Below are 17,242 nucleotides of genomic sequence, written 5' to 3'. Positions count from 1 at the left end.
TGTATCATGAAGATTGACTGACTGACTGGTTGACTGACTGCGAATACTGACTAACTTTTATTACTACTGCTACTGCTACTATTACTATTACTACTATCTCAATTATTACTACTGCTGCTACTGCTGCTTATACTACTACTACTTCTACCACTACAATTACTACTACTGCTACTACCACTACTACTACTACTAAAATTACTACTACTGCTACTACTACTAGTACTACTACTACTACTTCTACTACTACTACTACTAACGCTTTTTATATTACCAAGATGAACATTTTATTAAACTATTCATTTATGTATTTTATTTTATTTATTTATTTTTTTTTTCATTTTGATCTCACTCCTCATCCAGTCAACTTGACCTTCCTTTCACCTCCTGTCACCACCACTTCTCTTTTTCCCTACAATTCGTACTTTGCCTGTTTTCACTTATCTAAACCCTATTTCTTTTCTTATAAATGCACATAATAATCTCTCTCTCTCTCTCTCTCTCTCTCTCTCTCTCTCTCTCTCTCTCTCTCTCTCTCTCTCTCTCTCTCTCTCTAATATACTAAAGTATCAACACAAGCGAAAATAAAGGTAAAACAGCATCGAAAACTTTCAATCGTATAATTATGTGATACAACTCTTAACTTTTACTTACTCTTACCACCTACCTAGTGAAAAGAGACGCTGATGGGACACGCTAGAGAGAAGGGACGACGAAGGGACGCAGAAGGGAAGTGGCAGTTAAGTGCATCATCGTAAGGAACTCCTGACGCGGATGGGAAGAAGCGCCATCTTCTAAAAAAACTTCTGATCGTAACCTTACCACTTTCATAAGCGTTTAGGTGAAGTTGTAAGGGTTTTCAAGGGTGTTTTGATGGTTTAAGTGATAGTTTAACGCGATTTCTACATTATAAGCAAGAGAAACAGTTATGAAAACCCGGCTAATCGTCACCGTGGCCTTTGAAAATAGTCGTGGTGAGAGTAAAGTGTTTCTAAATATGGAAGTAAAAAGCCTTGCAATGAATCAGTGAAATGGTACAAAGGAAAGTCTCTCGTGTTTGAACCACTCACTGAAGAAAGTGAAGAGTCAACATCAACTGGTTTTTGAAGCTTCATGTTGGAAAGTGATGATTTAGAGAGAGAGAGAGAGAGAGAGAGAGAGAGAGAGAGAGAGAGAGAGAGAGAGAGGAAGGGGGAGTTTTGCTTCCGTTTCTATTACACGAGACCCGGATGTTTTGAACCTACCAGCAACGCTTCGAATATCGCAACAAACAATTCATGAACTCAAGATTTGAAACACTAGGAATATTGTTCTATTGTTATGATACATTCTCTCTCTCTCTCTCTCTCTCTCATAATGATGATATGAATGATAATGGAAAGAGGAAAGGAATATGTAAGATAGAAGAAGAAGAAAAAGAAGAAGAAGAACGGGTCGAAATATAAATCTTATACAATTATGTAAAAGAACACTTACCATTTTTTTTATTTATTTTTTTTTTTTTCCTTCTTTTCGTCCTCACCATTTTCGTGTCACATGATTCACGCTTCTGGTAACACAGACACAGACACAGACACACACACACACACACACAATCTCGGTATCGGAGACAAACTGTATACAAAATATATCTATTATTTTCCTCAGAGCATAAATACATAATACAAAGATATTAAAAGTCCCATCACTAGGAAAAAAAAAATACACAAAATCAGAGAAAAAAAAAAAAAACTAGAACACAAAACTTACAAATAAACAAAAAAAAAAACCACTTGTCAGAATTTTCAAAGAAACATAATAATTTAAGATTTCACGACACATTATTTTGTTTATTATCATATTATTTTTATTTTTTGTTTTGTTTTGTAGGGATAAAAGTTGTGGTCAATGATAATTATGTGTCGCGATGTTTGTTTGTGATTCCTGCTACGGATCGAGGAGGAGGAGGAAGAGGAAGAGGAGGAGGAGGAGGAGGAGGAGGAGGAGGAGGAGGAGGAGGAGGAGGAGGAGGAGGAGGAGGAGGAGGAGGAGGAAGAGGAAGAGGAAGAGGAAGAGGAGGAGGAGGAGGAGGAGGAGGAGGAGAAGGAGAAGGAGAAGGAGAAGGAGAAGGAGAAGGAGAAGGAGAAGAAGAGAAAGCATAAAACAGTAAACAAGAAGGAAGGAGGGAAAAGAAGAGAAAGCTTTAAGAAAACATAAATGAATGATAGGTGAGGAGGACGAGGAGGAGGAGGAGGAGGAGGACGAAAACAAGTCATATTTCCTGTCTCCTTTCCTTTATCTACCCTTTCTTACTCTCATCTCTCCTACTGGCAGTTCTCTTAAGTTTCCTGTTTAAACCTCAAGAAATCTCCCTCCAGTTCCTCCTCTTTTGCCTTACACTTTTCCTCCGGTCTTCTCTCCCCTCTCTTGGCGCCTCCCTCCGTCCTCTCTCCTCGATGGCTACACTGCAACACAAAAAGCTGGCGACGCAACGCTCGATAGATTCCTGTGGTAACTCAGCTTTCAGCCAACTGTCTAATGAGTGTCGAGTGCTTGCGTTACTCAGCCAAGGGACGCTATAACGAAGACCAATGCAAAGACAGTTTTTAAAGTACAATTTCAGGGTACAGGTTCACGTGAAGGTAATTAAGGGACGCTGTAACGAAGACCAATGCAAGGACAGTGTTTAAAGAACAGTTTCAGGGTACAGGTGTGAAGGTGATTAAGGTTGTTTATCGTGACTTTTGGAAATATTTGACTCCAGTTCTTTTGTCTTCAGGGAGTATTTAGTAACAGATGGTCTTTGTGTTAGTTATATGTTATGGTTGTTTCGTATATGAATAATTCCAAAGTATTTTTAACTGACATTTTCTTTTCTTCATTAATATCCGCTGTCTTCAGGAGGTGTTCAGTGTCCGTAATACTCCACAAGACCATCACAATAACTCACAGCTTTACAATTCAAAACGTAGACAGTTTCCAAGCAAGGGAATGTGAAATTAGGCGACGAGAAAATGAGGTCATTTAAATTGTGGAAGACTTCAAACCAGAGGCAATTCACGCGAAAATTTACAGCACAGAGCACCGGACTTCAGCAAGAGAAGACCGTTCAATGCAGACAGTTCCAAAGTACGGGAAGACCATAAGGTAAGAAGAGCTCAAGAACACTGTCTGAGCTAAGGAAGAACGTACGTATAACAGTGTCAACCCCAAGCACGGGAGGCGATGGTTGGAAGTTGACGGTACAGCATTGTATTGTTGTGACAAGACAGGCTGTGACCATTGGCCTACCTGCTGTGGTGCTATCTCTCTCTCTCTCTCTCTCTCTCTCTCTCTCTCTCTCTCTCTCTCAGCTAGAATAGAGTATATCGCCCTGCAACACTCCTTCACCCAGCACGCACGCACACACACACACACACACACACACACACACACACACACACACACACACACACACACACACACATTACGTACATCGTGCCGCCCTGACTACACCTGACACACGTTAATTACATCTTATCATTACCGTGAACCTCATCGTTCCGCTACACCTGTCGCATATTAGTCACACCTCATACTCGCTGATTGCACCCGACATGTTAATTAATCAAATCGTTGTGACGTTCATTCAATTACAACTATTACGCGGGAATTACGTTTAGGATATGTAATTATTCGTTTGTTTTTTTGTTAGAGTCAAGTGTATTTTTAATTTATGGATTTCGTGGCATTTTGTGGATACCAAATTCGTAACAGACCTTTGTGGAATAAGAATAATTTAGTTTGGCTCAGTTAATATTGATTCATGACACACGGAACACATTACTATACGTTTGTCTCTTTAGTTCAACCGTAAAGACGAAGTGAAACGTGGCTGACAATTCTGCGAGATCTTAACGGAGTGACTGACGGACAAACTAACGAACGGACACATTAAATAAGAAGCAACAAGATCATAACATGCCGAGTGTCAAATACAAAGATAAGATAAGGATACAGACACAAATACCACCTAGAAGGATCTCACACACGCACACGCACACTCACACACTTACACTCCACTAGGGCAGGAGTTGAAGGAAGATGCGTGTGGCCTGTGTGGGGATCAGAGAAGGACTAACCGTAACCTTGACCCTCACTCTGCCTCCAGCCCTCCCTAGCCGCCTCCAGCCCTTGATACATTTCCGGTTTCAAATCCAGTTTATGATCCGGCCGCCTCGTGCATGTCCAATCCAGGGTCGTGCTTCAAATGAGTCACGAAAGTCCGTTCACCTGTCTGAGCCACGCACATGTGCACGCATACACACACACACACACACACACACACACACACACACACCTGTTTCGTCCATCACACATTTGTCCATCTATTCATCTGCCTACTCGCACATCTGTTCTTGCTACACACCTACCTATATGTGTAGCTGGCCACCGACACACCTGCCTACCATATCTGCCAACTCAGACACCCTCCCCGGCTACACACCTGCAAATCCACACAACTGTCTATTTACACATATGACCACACGGTTTTGGCAGGTGTACTTCCACTGACACTTCATACTATACATCAAAGGCTACACCATCACACACACACACACACACACACACACACACACACACACACACACACACACACACACACACACGAAGTCAAGTCAAGGCAAACTTTATACAGAGAAGAGTCGAGTCACTGATATATTCCTACGCGGTAACACTCAGGTGGCCACACAGCGCATACGGGAAAGAGGAAGGAATTGCTGGGGTACCAAAGGCTGGTGAAGAGTGGTGAAGTGTCCTGTTTATAGATCAGGGAAGGTTGAACGTTTACTTTATACATTATTATCTCATTAGTTAGGCGTGCACAAGATGGACTAAATTACCCCGTCCAGTTCCTGTCACGCCTGCCCGCCACTACAGCATCAGGGTTTGTGTGTCTTGGCCGCGTGGTGATGAGGAAAGCCAGCCCGTCAGTCCCAAGCCAGGAGCAACAGGCGAAGGGACCATGTCACCTGTTCACCTGTCACACTCCAGATCCTCGCCAGTTTTGTTTTCTCACGTGATAGAGAGGAATGGTTGACTGACTGGTTTAAGGCGCCACACCGGAGCCATATAGCGCCTTGAGTGTGTTTAGACAGTAGCCCACACCAGACATAACCCAACCGTCGGTCCAGCCATGATATAAATAAAGACATAACAAACAGAGGCGAAGTGTTATTAAGTGTACGTTTGTCACTATAAGCGTGAAGAGTTGTAGTATATTTGAACGTTTATTGCTGTGAGTGTTTAGGCAATAAATATTGTAGTATTTGTAACTGATGATAAGAATAAATTAGAACCATAAAACTTCAATGGAAAGATGAGGTCATTAAATATTGCAAAACAATCTGTAGTTATTGGATACTGTAAAACCAGCAAACAACGAAGTGAAGGAAGGGTGAGTCGGTGAGGATCAAGTGTGGGCGTGACGGGCGTGGAGGGCGGGGAGAGCAGGGAAAGGGAAGGGAAAGCGGCGATGCTTCACACACACTCTAATACTTATGCACAATTGCCTCCAGCCTCTTCCGCACACTCTCCCTGTCCTTGATGGCGTACTTCTTGGCGTGAGGCGGCCCCGAGGTGTCCTCCTCGCCCTTGTCCGCCGCCAGCTTCTCCTGGATCACGTTAATCAGGCGGTTCAGGATGACGGAGTCCTCGGAATTCACCTCAGAGGACTCGGGCTCCTCGGTGGGGGTCGGGGACGGGGATGGCGACGGGCGGGAGGACGGGCGGGCGGACGGACGGGCAGATGGGCGTGGGGAGGTACGGCGTGCTCCTGTGACTGCCGGAGGTGACGAGGCTGCAGTGACCCTGGGCGTGGGTTGCACAGTACTGGGACGCCTTACCCGGGGACGTTGGCGGCGTCGGCTTGTGGATCCTCTGGTGGAATGCACGGCGGTGGTCTGCGTACGTGTGGGCGTGACGCGAGTACGTGTAGGCGTCACTCGTGTCCGTGTCCGTGAGGGCGTGGGGTTGGTACGTGTCGGGGTGAGACGCGTCCGTGTGGGCGTTGGGTTGACGAGATTGGAGGTTGACCCGTGGGAGGAGAGAGAGGAGGAGAGCTGCGGCCGATCGTCCTCCTTGACGCCCTTGTGATCATTCCAGTTTTCGCCGCGCCTGATGCCGTCCAGCACTGACTGGCCGATCTCCGGACCGGCGCGGATTGGCCCCACGGACTGCCTCAGAGACTCAAAGTTCGGGTGTTGGTCATAGGAGATGCTGGCGGTATAGCCGTTGGTGCCCGCCCGGTACGTCACAGTCTGCAGCCTGTTGTCCGGGAGCGCCACACGGAAGCGGCCGCGCGTCTCCTGCCCAAGACGCGCCTCCTCCCGGTCTTGGAAGTTCTTGTGTTCCGGGGCGTCAACGGCGTAGGCGAAGGCGTAGGGGCGCTGTGGGTGGAAGAAAATAAGGTTAAGGGAGCACGGGAGGGGAGAAGGAGGGAGGGAAGAAAGGTGGCAGGGAACTGTAACTGTAGGTAAGAGGGAAGGGAAATGGGAGAAGGGAAGATGGTAAAGAGGAAAGAAGAAAGGAAGGAAAGAGGGAAGGAAGGAAGGAGGGAGGGAAGGAAGGAAGGAAGGAAGGAAGGAAGGAAGGAAGGAAGGAAGGAAGGAAGGAAGGAAGGAAGGAGAGGATGGAAGGAAGAAGGAGCGTCGCAGTGAAGTGTCCTGCATTTATTGTTATTGATGATGATATTTTGTTGTTCTTGTTGTTGTTATAATCATTATCTTATTTCTATCTCATTTCGAACACTTAAATGCTTGTAATGGAGGTATAAATCAACAATAAAATGCAAAATGCTGGAATATGTGCAAAAATTCTAAAATCTCTCTCTCTCTCTCTCTCTCTCTCTCTCTCTCTCTCTCTCCACCCCCTGAGGCCGAGGAAGCATCTGTCGCACCATCTGGCAAATCACGCAAAAACTCAAAACTAGTATCAAGGTTCTGTACTTTCTCCACCTACTTTCATCCAAATCATCCATCCATACCTCACCACGTCACACCTTTCCTTCCAGACCACCACCACCTCTACCACCACCACCACTTCCTGCACGGGATGACTTGGCCTCCTCTTCACTCAAAACTCTCCCCTTTAATACCGTGGAAAGCAGAGAGAGGAAGACAAAAACATAGAAATAACTCACAGAAATAACAAATAAAAGACGTTAATTTATCTAGTCTATCTAATTATATATCTATCTATCTATCTATCTATCTATCGGAGACGTAAAAATCGCCTCAGAAATAAAAGAACACACAATTCCAAACAAGTTACTAAACACACAAAGCCACCGACAACCCTCCCCCTAACACCCACGCCCACTACCCACAGGAACGCCCTTGTTACGCAGCCACTGACCGCAGGGTGTGGCGGGCGTGGCGTGGGAGTGAACGAGACCTTTCACCACCACCATCACCACCAATACCACCACCAGTACCTCATCACCACACCCTCATTAACTCATTATCTGGTTGCTCCTGCAGGTTACCGGGCGAGGCAGTATGGTAGGTGCTTCCTGTGGTGGGATTTGAACGTGGACAAAGGAAGAAGAGGGACAAAGAAGGTGTAGAGTTTCTGAAGGCCGAATACAGGGGATGGGAAAGATACAAAAGAGACACAGGGAAAAAGGAATAAATGGTGGGATTTTAAACGACGTGAAGGAGAAATTAGTATAGTGGAAGGGAAGTGGAGGGAAAGTGAGAAAAGGTAATTATGTATGTGTGAAAAGTGAGTTGTTGATTTGATGTAGTGGGATTTGTTGAGTATTTAGGATTTTAATCTGTTTTCGGGAAGGATTTTAGAACGAGAACGAGAACGAGAACGAGAGAGAGAGAGAGAGAGAGAGAGAGAGAGAGAGAGAGAGAGAGAGAGAGAGAGAGAAACCTATTTATTAGTTCAATGGAAGCTCAAAATGGAAGAAATAAAAAAAAAAAAAAAAACACACAGACAAAAGAACAATGGCCACAAAAGTAGAACAAGATGAGGTGAAAATAAAACATAATGAAAATGATAACGAGAACAAGAAAATGAAGAAGGAACACTAACCAAGAAAACAACACGAGAAAGGAAAGTACACTATTAGAGGAGGAGGAGGAGGAGGAAAATGAAGAAGCAACAACTGGATAAAACACACACACACACACACACACACACACACAAAAAAAAAAAAAAAAAAGGTCCACGATTAAAGGAAGAGGAGGAAGAAAAAGAGGAAGAAGAGGAGGAGGAGGAGGAAGAAGAGGACCAGGAGGATGAAGAGGAGAAAAAATAGGAGGAGGACGAGGAAGAGGAGGAAGAAGAAGAGGATCAGGAGGATGAGGAGGAAGAAGAGAAGGAGGAGGAGGAGGAAAAGGAGGAGGAAGAAGAGGATTAGGAGGATGAGAAGGAGGAAAAAAGGAAAAGGATCAGAATGAAAAGAAGGAGGAAGAAGAGGATAAAGAGGAGGAGGAGGAGGAGGAGGAGGAGGAGGAGGAGGAGGAGGAGGAGGAGGAAGAGGATAAGGAGGAGGAAGAAGAGGAAGAGGATCTATACGAGGTGGAGGAGGAGGAGGAATAACAAAGAAGCAATGAAGGATAGCGATTTGAAAGAAGCAAAAAAGCACGGAGGAGGAGGAGGAGGAGATGAGCAAAAGGAGCATTGACCACTGAAACAACGGTATCCTCTCCTCTCTCTCTCTCTCTCTCTCTCTCTCTCTCAAGGTCCTGCCGGTTTACTGAAGGTCTGAAGGTCCGACATACGCAAAAACCTTCACTTTCCTCGCTTCCTCACGACTACCACCACCACCACCACCACCACCAGCGCCACCTCCTCACCTCCCGCCATTACTGCTTAGCTTAATCACCGTGAAATCACCACAAACACCACACAAGAAACCCCATACTTGTTTTTTTTCTTAGATATTATTTGTCTTTCTTCAGTTTTGTGGGTTTTAAGTAATGTTTTTTTTCTCCTTTTTCTCTATGTTTGTGTCTGTGTCTGTCTGTCTGTCTGTCTGTCTCTCTCTCTCTCTCTCTCTCTCTCTCTCTCTCTAGTATACTCTACAGAGGAAGAAGAAGAAGAAGAAGAAGAAGAAGAAGAAGAAGAAGAAGAAGAAGAAGAAGAAGAAAAAGAAAAAGGAGAAAAAAAGAACAACAACAAGAACAAGAACAAGAACAAGAAGAAAGAAGAAAAGAACGCCCATCATCCCGTTCCAAAAATAGAAAACAATGAAAAGATTCGAGAAATTACAAAATATTATAAAGTAAATCGAAAAAAAAACACAAGAACGAAAAAAAAAAAAAAAATTTATGATCAATTACAAAAATGCTACACGTACTTTCAATACCACATTATGACTAAAAATATAAAAAAAAGAAAAAGAAAAGAAAAAAAGAGAAAGATTACGGGGAGCCTTTTTTTCTCAATAATCTTTACTTAATTAAGGTAAAAAAAAAAAGAGCTAGGCAAACATTTAATAGGGAAAGCAGTAAGGAAGGTCATCACGTTTTTTTTTTTCCCTTATACTTTTTGTCACCAACGGAAAAACTGAAAAGGAATGGAAGGGAAGAGAAGGGTGACTCATGACTCATCTCTCACCTGCTGACTGACTGACTGCCTGTTGTGTTGTGTTGTGTTGTGTTGAGTTGTGTTGTGTTGTGCTGTGCTGTGTTGAGTTGAGTTGAGTTGAGTTTTGTTGGGTTAGATTGGGTTGGGTTGAGTTGAGTTGAGTTGAGTTGTGTTCTGTTGTGTTGTGTTGAGTCTTAACCTGCTAGTGTTGCGTTGGTGTTGTGTTGTGTATCTTCTGTTTGGTGTTGTGTTACGTTGGTTTGGTGTTGTGTATCTTCTATTCAGTGTTGTGTTGCACTGTCTCATTTTTCTTATTGTTGTGTTGTGTTGTGTTGAGTCTTAACCTGCTAGTGTTGCGTTGGTTTGGTGTTGTGTGTATCTTCTATTCAGTGTTGTGTTGCATTGTCTCATGACGTCTTGTGTTATGATGTGATGTGATGTGATGTGATGTGTTGTGTTGTGTTGTGTTGAGTCTTAACCTGCTAGTGTTGCGTTGGTGTTGTGTTGTGTTCTGATGTGCTGATTTGTGTTGTGCTGTGTTGAGTCTTAACCAGTTTAGTGTTGCGTGGGTATGGTGTTGTGTTGCATTCTAATCTTCCTTATTCTTGTGTTGAGTTGTGTTGTGTTGAGTCTTAACCCGCTTAGTGTTGCGTTAGTGTTGTGTATTTCCTGTTTTGGTGTTGTGTTGCATCATCTCATCTTTCTTATTCTTGTGTTGTGTTATGTTGTGTCAACCCACTTAGTGTTGCGTTGGTGTTATGTTGTGTATCTTCCGCTTTGTTATTGTGTTGTGTTGCATTGTCCCATCTTCCTTATTGTTATGCTGTGATGTCTTGTGTTGAGATGTGTTGTGTTGTGTTGTGTTGTGATGTGTTGTGTTGAGTCTTAACCCGCTTAGTGTTGCGTTAGTGTTGTGTTCTGTATCTTCTGCTCATCTTCCTTATTCTTGTGTTGCGATGTGTTGTCCTTTCTCCAACTTAATGCTGTGCTGTGTTTTACCTTGCTCTGTGTTGTATTATTTCAACCTGCTTAGTGTTTTGTTGTGTTGTCTTTCTTAATCAACTTAGCATTGTGTTGTGCCTTTATCTGCCAAGTGTTGCATTAGTGTTGTGCTGTTTGTCTTATTTGACTTTCCGTTGTTTAGTGTATTAACATGCCTAGTGTTGTGTTTGTATTGCGTTGTGTGGTCTCTCTTATTCGGCTTAGCATTGTGTTGTGTCTTCACCTGCTTAGTGTTGCGTTGTGTTGTCTCTCTTATCCTGCTTAGTATTGTATTCTGTTTAAATCTGATTAGTGTTTGTGTTGTGTTAGCGTTATTCTGCTTAATATTATGTTGTGTTGTCTCCCTACTTTGTGTTGCTTATAGTGTTGTGTTGCCTCTCTTATCCTGCTTAGTGTTAGCGTTATGTTGTCTGTCTTGTTCTACCTAATATTGTGTTGATGCAGTGATGCTGATGTTGTCTTTCTATTTAGCATTGTGTTGTTTCATTCTGTTTAGTGTTAGTGTTGTGTTGTGGTATCCTGCCTGATGTTACGTTGTGTTGCCTTTCTATCATTGTGTTGTGTCTGTTATTCTTCCTAGCGTTGTGTTGGTTGTGTTATCTCCTTGTGTTACCGTTGTATTGTCATTTGTTTTCCTTTGTGTTGTCAATTAGTCTTCCATGTTAAAATAAGTGAATAGAAGTTGTCTTTCTACTATAGTGTTGTGTTGTGTCTGCTATTCTTCCTAGCGTTGTGTTGGTTGTGTTGTCTCCTGTGTTACCGTTGTGTTCTGTCATTTGTTTTCCTTTGTGTTGTGCCTAATAGTTTTCCATGTTAAAATAAGTGAATAAAATAATATATGCAAAGAAATCGAATACTTGTTTCTTGTATGTATGTAATATTTTCCGTCCGTCTTATCATTGCCTGTCTGAGTCGCTGCCGTGAAAAATATAAACAAATAATATATAGAAAAGAGAAAGGAATGTCATGTAGTTTTGTCTTTTTTTTTTTTCTTTTTAGTTAATTTATTCGCTATTTTTTTGACGTTTTTAGTATGCACTTGTCTTTTATTGCTGTCTTTTGCTTTTACTACCACTACTACCACCATCACCACCACCACCACTACTACTGCTGCTGCTACTACTACTACTACTAATAATAATAATAATAATACTATAATACGCCACCACCATTACTACTACTACTACTACTACTACCAATATTACTATTCCCATTATTACTACTACTACTACCACCACCACCACCACCACCACCACCACCACTTCTACTACTACTACTACTACTACTACTACTACTACTACTACTACTACTACTACTACTTACTACTACTACTACTACTACTACTACTACTACTACTACAACAACATCTATTACTACTACTACCACTACTACTACTACTACTACTACTACTACCACTATTACTACTACATTCCCCATTGCATAAATAATAATTGTTTCTTTCCTCCTCCTCAAGAACCAGTTACTCCCTTCTTGCCACACCTACACCTCCTCCTCCTCCTCCTCCTCCTCCTCCTCCTTTTCCTCCTGCTCCTGCTCCTGCTCCACCCATTCTGACGAAACTCCCACTGAAATCATTCCACGTACTCCACTTCCTTACAAATTGCTTACGTGGAGGATAGTGATTTAGAAAAGTTCCCCCATAATATTGTGGCCTTTTTATATTGTTCCACTGTCCCGTTTTCTATTTCAATGTCGTAATGGTAATTTTGATTGGTTTTATTATTGATTGGTTCTGTTCTCTTGTGTGTGTGTGTGTGTGTGTGTGTGTGTGTGTGTGTGTGTGTGTGTGTGTGTGTGTGTGTGTGTGTGTGTGTGTGTGTGTGTGTGTGTGTGTGTGTGTGTGTGTGTGTAATTTGAGTCCATCTTGTGCCGAGTGAAAGAGCAAAAAGTGAAAGCGATTTAGAGTCCAGTTTGTCTCGTTTTCTTTTGAAAGTTTAGTCTAGGGTGGTGGTGTGTGTGTGTGTGTGTGTGTGTGTGTGTGTGTGTGTGTGTGTGTGTGTGTGTGTGTGTGTGTGTGTGTGTGTGTGTGTGTGTGTGTGTGTGTGTGTGTGTTCATGTAAGTCTCTAATCTCTCTCTCTCTCTCTCTCTCTCTCTCTCTCTCTCTCCCCTCACACAAATAAAACACTCACTAGAAAGCAGAACTAGACAAACAGGACACGAACTTCTGTCTCACTCTCACTTCAAGATCATCCCCACCATCGATAAAAAGATTCACTCAAGATTGGAACAAAAAAAAAAAACCCGTACTTTCATCCTCTCCTACAGACAATGCAGATAAAGTAACACAGGAGGGCCCCAATAACCTCTCAATAACCTGACACAATATAACACTGAGAAACACAAACGAGTAATAGGTGAGAGAATGAGATAGAATCCTTTGTTAAGTTGCGAGAAAGCGTTCCGATACTTTGTGAGAAGCGCGCAACACTCTATGAATAATGCACGGAACAGTTTCAGGAGTTTCAATTGTTTCGTCGGATGAATGACATAGATGAGGAGGAGGAGGAGGAGCACGAGGAGGAGGAAAAAGAAAAAAAAGGAGGAGGAGGAGGAGGAGGAGGAGGAAAAGATGGATAACAATACGAGGAAGAGGAAACAGAGGAAAGAGATTGGTAACGAATACAAGGAAAAGGAAGAGGAGCAGGAAATTGAGAGGAGAGAAATATTTAAGAACAGGCATGAGGTAGTGGTGGTGGTGGTGGTGGTGGTGGTAGCTGAGAAAATGAGAAAGGAAGGGAAGAAAAATTAAAGGAAAAAAATAATAAAAGTGAATAAGTAGTAGTAGAAGGGAAAAGATTCAAGGAAATAAAAGAAGAGATAGTATGAGAAAGTAACAACAGAGAAAGAGGAAAAGGAGAAAGAATATTAGAAGAAAATAGAAAGTGACAGAGATTGATAAGAGAAAAGGGGGATGGAAGGAGAGAGAGAGAGAGAGAGAGAGAGAGAGAGAGAGAGAGAGAGAGAGAGAGAGAGAGAGAGAGAGAGAGAGAGAGAGAGAGAAACATATTCCTTTCAATTATTTCTGTATGTTGATTTTCTTCCTTCTCTTATTCACCAACTTCATCATTACCCTCGCAAAATAGTTCAAATTAATTAGTTTTTTTTTCTACCTTCTTTACTAGTTCATTAGGTTAAAATCTTTGAAAAAAAACTACTAATATTCTCTCTTACTCTTGTTCATGTTCTTTGTCATCCCAACCTTAAAAAAAAACCTTACAGCTACTATTTTTTTCTCTCTTTTGTTAATATTCTCTGGCAGTTCAGCTCATATTGTCGCCTTTATTAAGCTGTCTTAAAATAAAACTTTACTACAACTATATTTTTTTTCTCTCCTTTACGATCTCTGGCAGTTCAGTAAGTTCAGTCGCTCATGTTTTGGCTGCTGTTATTATGTGGAAGTACAGCAAGTCACCGCCAAGTCACAGAGATCGCGTTACTCTGGTCAGCTGATGTTCCGCTGACACGCAGGAGAAGGAGCAAAGATGAAGGGGAAAAGAGACGTCCTTTCACCGCCAGGGAGGGAGGAAGAGATGGGAGTTGTGTGTGTGTGTGTGTGTGTGTGTGTGTGTGTGTGTGTGTGTGTGTGTGTGTGTGTGTGTGTGTGTGTGTGTGTGTGTGTGTGTGTGTGTGTGTGTTTCTTATATCAATTTATATTCTACGACAACCTGGAAAGACTATAGTGGCTAAATACTGCAGATGTATCCATTTTTTTTTATCCTCTTCTTGCAAATGCTTATAAAAATTTCTATACATTGTTTTTATTGCTGAATTTGTTGCATATCTCAGGGAAACGGTTAAAAAAAATCAATAACATTACTTATCAATTATTTCTTTTTATATTCTTACAATTGTACCTCCAACTCCCGCCATAAAACCCAAATAAACCAGAGAGACCATAGCAGTTAGGGTTAGCATTACACCACCACCACCACCACCACCACCAACAACAACAACAACAACAACAACAACAACACTGCTACTATCACAACACAGTCATAGCGAAGCGTGAAGTGAGCAGTGTTGGGTCAGTCAGTCAGGAAAGCAGTCAGACAGTCAGTCAGTCAGGCAGAGGGTAGGAAGTGGAATGTAACGAGACGTATTGCACACTCACTTTGTTTACGAGAGGTGAGAGACGGAGAGAGAACGAGTGAGAGGAAAGAAGGGAGTGTTGCATGTGTGTGTGTGTGTGTGTGTGTGTGTGTGTGTGTGTGTGTGTGTGTGTGTGTGTGTGTGTGTGTGTGTGTGTGTTAATATGTGATCACTATAACGGGGAATTTATCTGTTGAAAGTGTATATTATTATTCATAGTATTCTTTATTTGTATGCTTGGATGAACTGTAACTGGTCTAAGCATAACAATAGTACATGGATCATTTTTCACTATATAACTGATGTATATTCAATTGTAGTTGGTGATTCTGTGGTCAATAAATCTGAATGTGTGTGTGTGTGTGTGTGTGTGTGTGTGTGTGTGTGTGTGTGTGTGTGTGTGTGTGTGTGTGTGTGTAATAATTATAAGTAACAAGAATATCACAGACCAGAGATATATTACTAAAATGGGAGAGAAAAGGACAGACTGTGAGAACGAATTAATAAAAATGTTGAAAGGAAAAAGAAAAAAGAAAAAAGAAAAAAAAAAAGAAAATTGACTAAAATGATAAAGACTACGAGTGACGTCAGTGTGTGTGTGTGTGTGTGTGTGTGTGTGTGTGTGTGTGTGTGTGTGTGTGTGTGTGTGTGTGTGTGTGGCGGAGTGTGAGTGTTACTTCACCTGGCGCACGTGAGCGTTACCTGGCCGTGCCTCTAATTACCTCTACCTGTTGTGACGGAAGTGAGGTGCGCAGAATGAGAAGAAGGTTACCTGTTTCTGACTCTTTGCTCTTTTTCTCTCATTTTCTTCATAAGCTTTTCTTTTCTTTATTTACTCGTTTATTCATATATTTTTGTCGCATCTATCTGTTTGCATCATTGTACTTGTTTTAAATCTTATCTATTTATCTATTCATTTGTATCATATTAATCTACTTACTCTTTCTCTTCGTATTTCCTTTATTTTTCTTTTCTTTACTCTTATTTCTGTTTATTTATTCATTCGCTTATCCATTTATCTTTATCGCATCTATCTGTTTGCATCATTGTTTTTTATCATATCTATTTACCTATTCATTTGTATCATATTAATCTAGTTACTCTTTCTCTTCACATTTCCTTTATTTTTCTCTTTTCTTTACTCTTATCTATGTTTATATATTCGTTTATCCGTTTATCTTTATCATATCAACCTATTTACACTTCTCCATTTGTCTGTTATACTTTTTTCTTTGTTTCTTCTTTACTGATTTCCTTGGTTGTTAATTATATAATTATTCACTTTATTGGTCATTTCTTCAAACTACTATTTAATTTTTTTGTCTCTCTTTTTTCTGTTAATTCTCCTTGTCCATGTTCTTGTTGATGTTCCTCTACTAAATTCAATGTCTTTTGATCTTTTCTTCTTCTATCTCTCTTCTTGTTCACGTCTTTTTTGCATTTTTTTTTCTACTAAATTCAACCTTTTTTGGTCTTTTTCTTCTTCTGTCTTTCTTGTTGTTCATGTTTCTGTTGCTTTCTCTACTAAATTCATCCTCTTTTGGTCTTTTCTTCTGCTTTTTCCTCCTCCTCCTCCATCTCGTCCTCCTCCTCCATCTCCACATAATTCCTCTTACTCTTTCTTCTTCTCTTTATCTTTTAATTCCTTTCATAATTTATTTCACACAATTACAATTCTTTCCTTTCTTCAGTGAACATCAATGAATTCTTCCCATCTTTACTTTTTAACTTATCTCCTCTCAACATTTCTTCCTTCTTTCATTCTTTTAACATCCTTCGCATTTCAAATTAATTATCACATTCTGATTACCTTCTTATTGTTGTTATTCGTCCATTTATTCTTATTTCTTCATTATCTCATTAAAAAAAAAAAAACAAGTAATTTTGAGCTTCAATAAATCCAATGAATAAATACAATTCAGTGAATAAATCCAATTAATAAATCCAATAAAAAAAATCCAGTGAAAAATCAAATGAATAAATCAAGTGAACAAATCCTATGAAAAATCCGATGAATAAGTCCAATAAAAAAAATCCTATAAAAATCCAATAAAAAAATTCAGTGAATAAATCCAATGAATAGATACAAAAAGGGTGTCAATTCAATAAACTTATAAATAAATCAATCAAGACTAAATCCATTAAGATCACGATACACTGCCTTCAATTCAGCGATGGGATTTAAGTTCAACAGGAATAAAAACCAAGCCTGCATTATCAAGAACCTGATTTCCACCACGGATTGTTAAAAACCTGATCTCAATAAAGGGTTCGATCCTCTTTATTGTGTCTTCAGTCATCCTGCAGAGGCATTGGAATCCATCTCTTCGAGGCCCAGTCACGCTTTGATACCAATCCTCCGCCTCTTCCTCCTCTTCCTTCCCTATTTCTCCGCCTCCTCCTCCTCCTCCTCCTCCTCCTCCTCGTTCTCCCCATGTAGAGGAAGGTCATGCATTTTTCTCTAATTTTCTTTACCTGTTTCTCTCTCTCTCTCTCTCTCTCTCTCTCTCTGATATTAATTACCATTAATATCATCTTTGGCATTGGCAGGAAGCTACAACAACAACTACC

At 41.1% G+C, this 17,242-nt stretch overlaps 1 protein-coding gene across 1 annotated transcript in view; it reads right to left on the bottom strand.

The window, feature by feature from the left end:
* Nucleotides 1–2,369: 2,369 nt before the first annotated feature.
* LOC123508674 (chromatin-remodeling ATPase INO80-like) overlaps nt 2,370–17,242 on the bottom strand; it is a gene marked incomplete at its 5' end in the record, with an annotated part of 15,681 nt that continues 808 nt past the window's right edge. Inside the window, one exon of the mRNA XM_045262521.1 lies at nt 2,370–6,404. Within this exon, the coding sequence (XP_045118456.1) occupies nt 5,508–6,404 (897 nt within the window). The remainder of the gene's footprint in view (nt 6,405–17,242) is intronic.

This window comes from Portunus trituberculatus, chromosome 25 (genome assembly GCF_017591435.1).
Source record: "Portunus trituberculatus isolate SZX2019 chromosome 25, ASM1759143v1, whole genome shotgun sequence".
NCBI classification, from domain to species: Eukaryota; Metazoa; Arthropoda; class Malacostraca; order Decapoda; family Portunidae; genus Portunus; species Portunus trituberculatus.
This window is presented reverse-complemented; position numbering and strand designations above follow the sequence as displayed.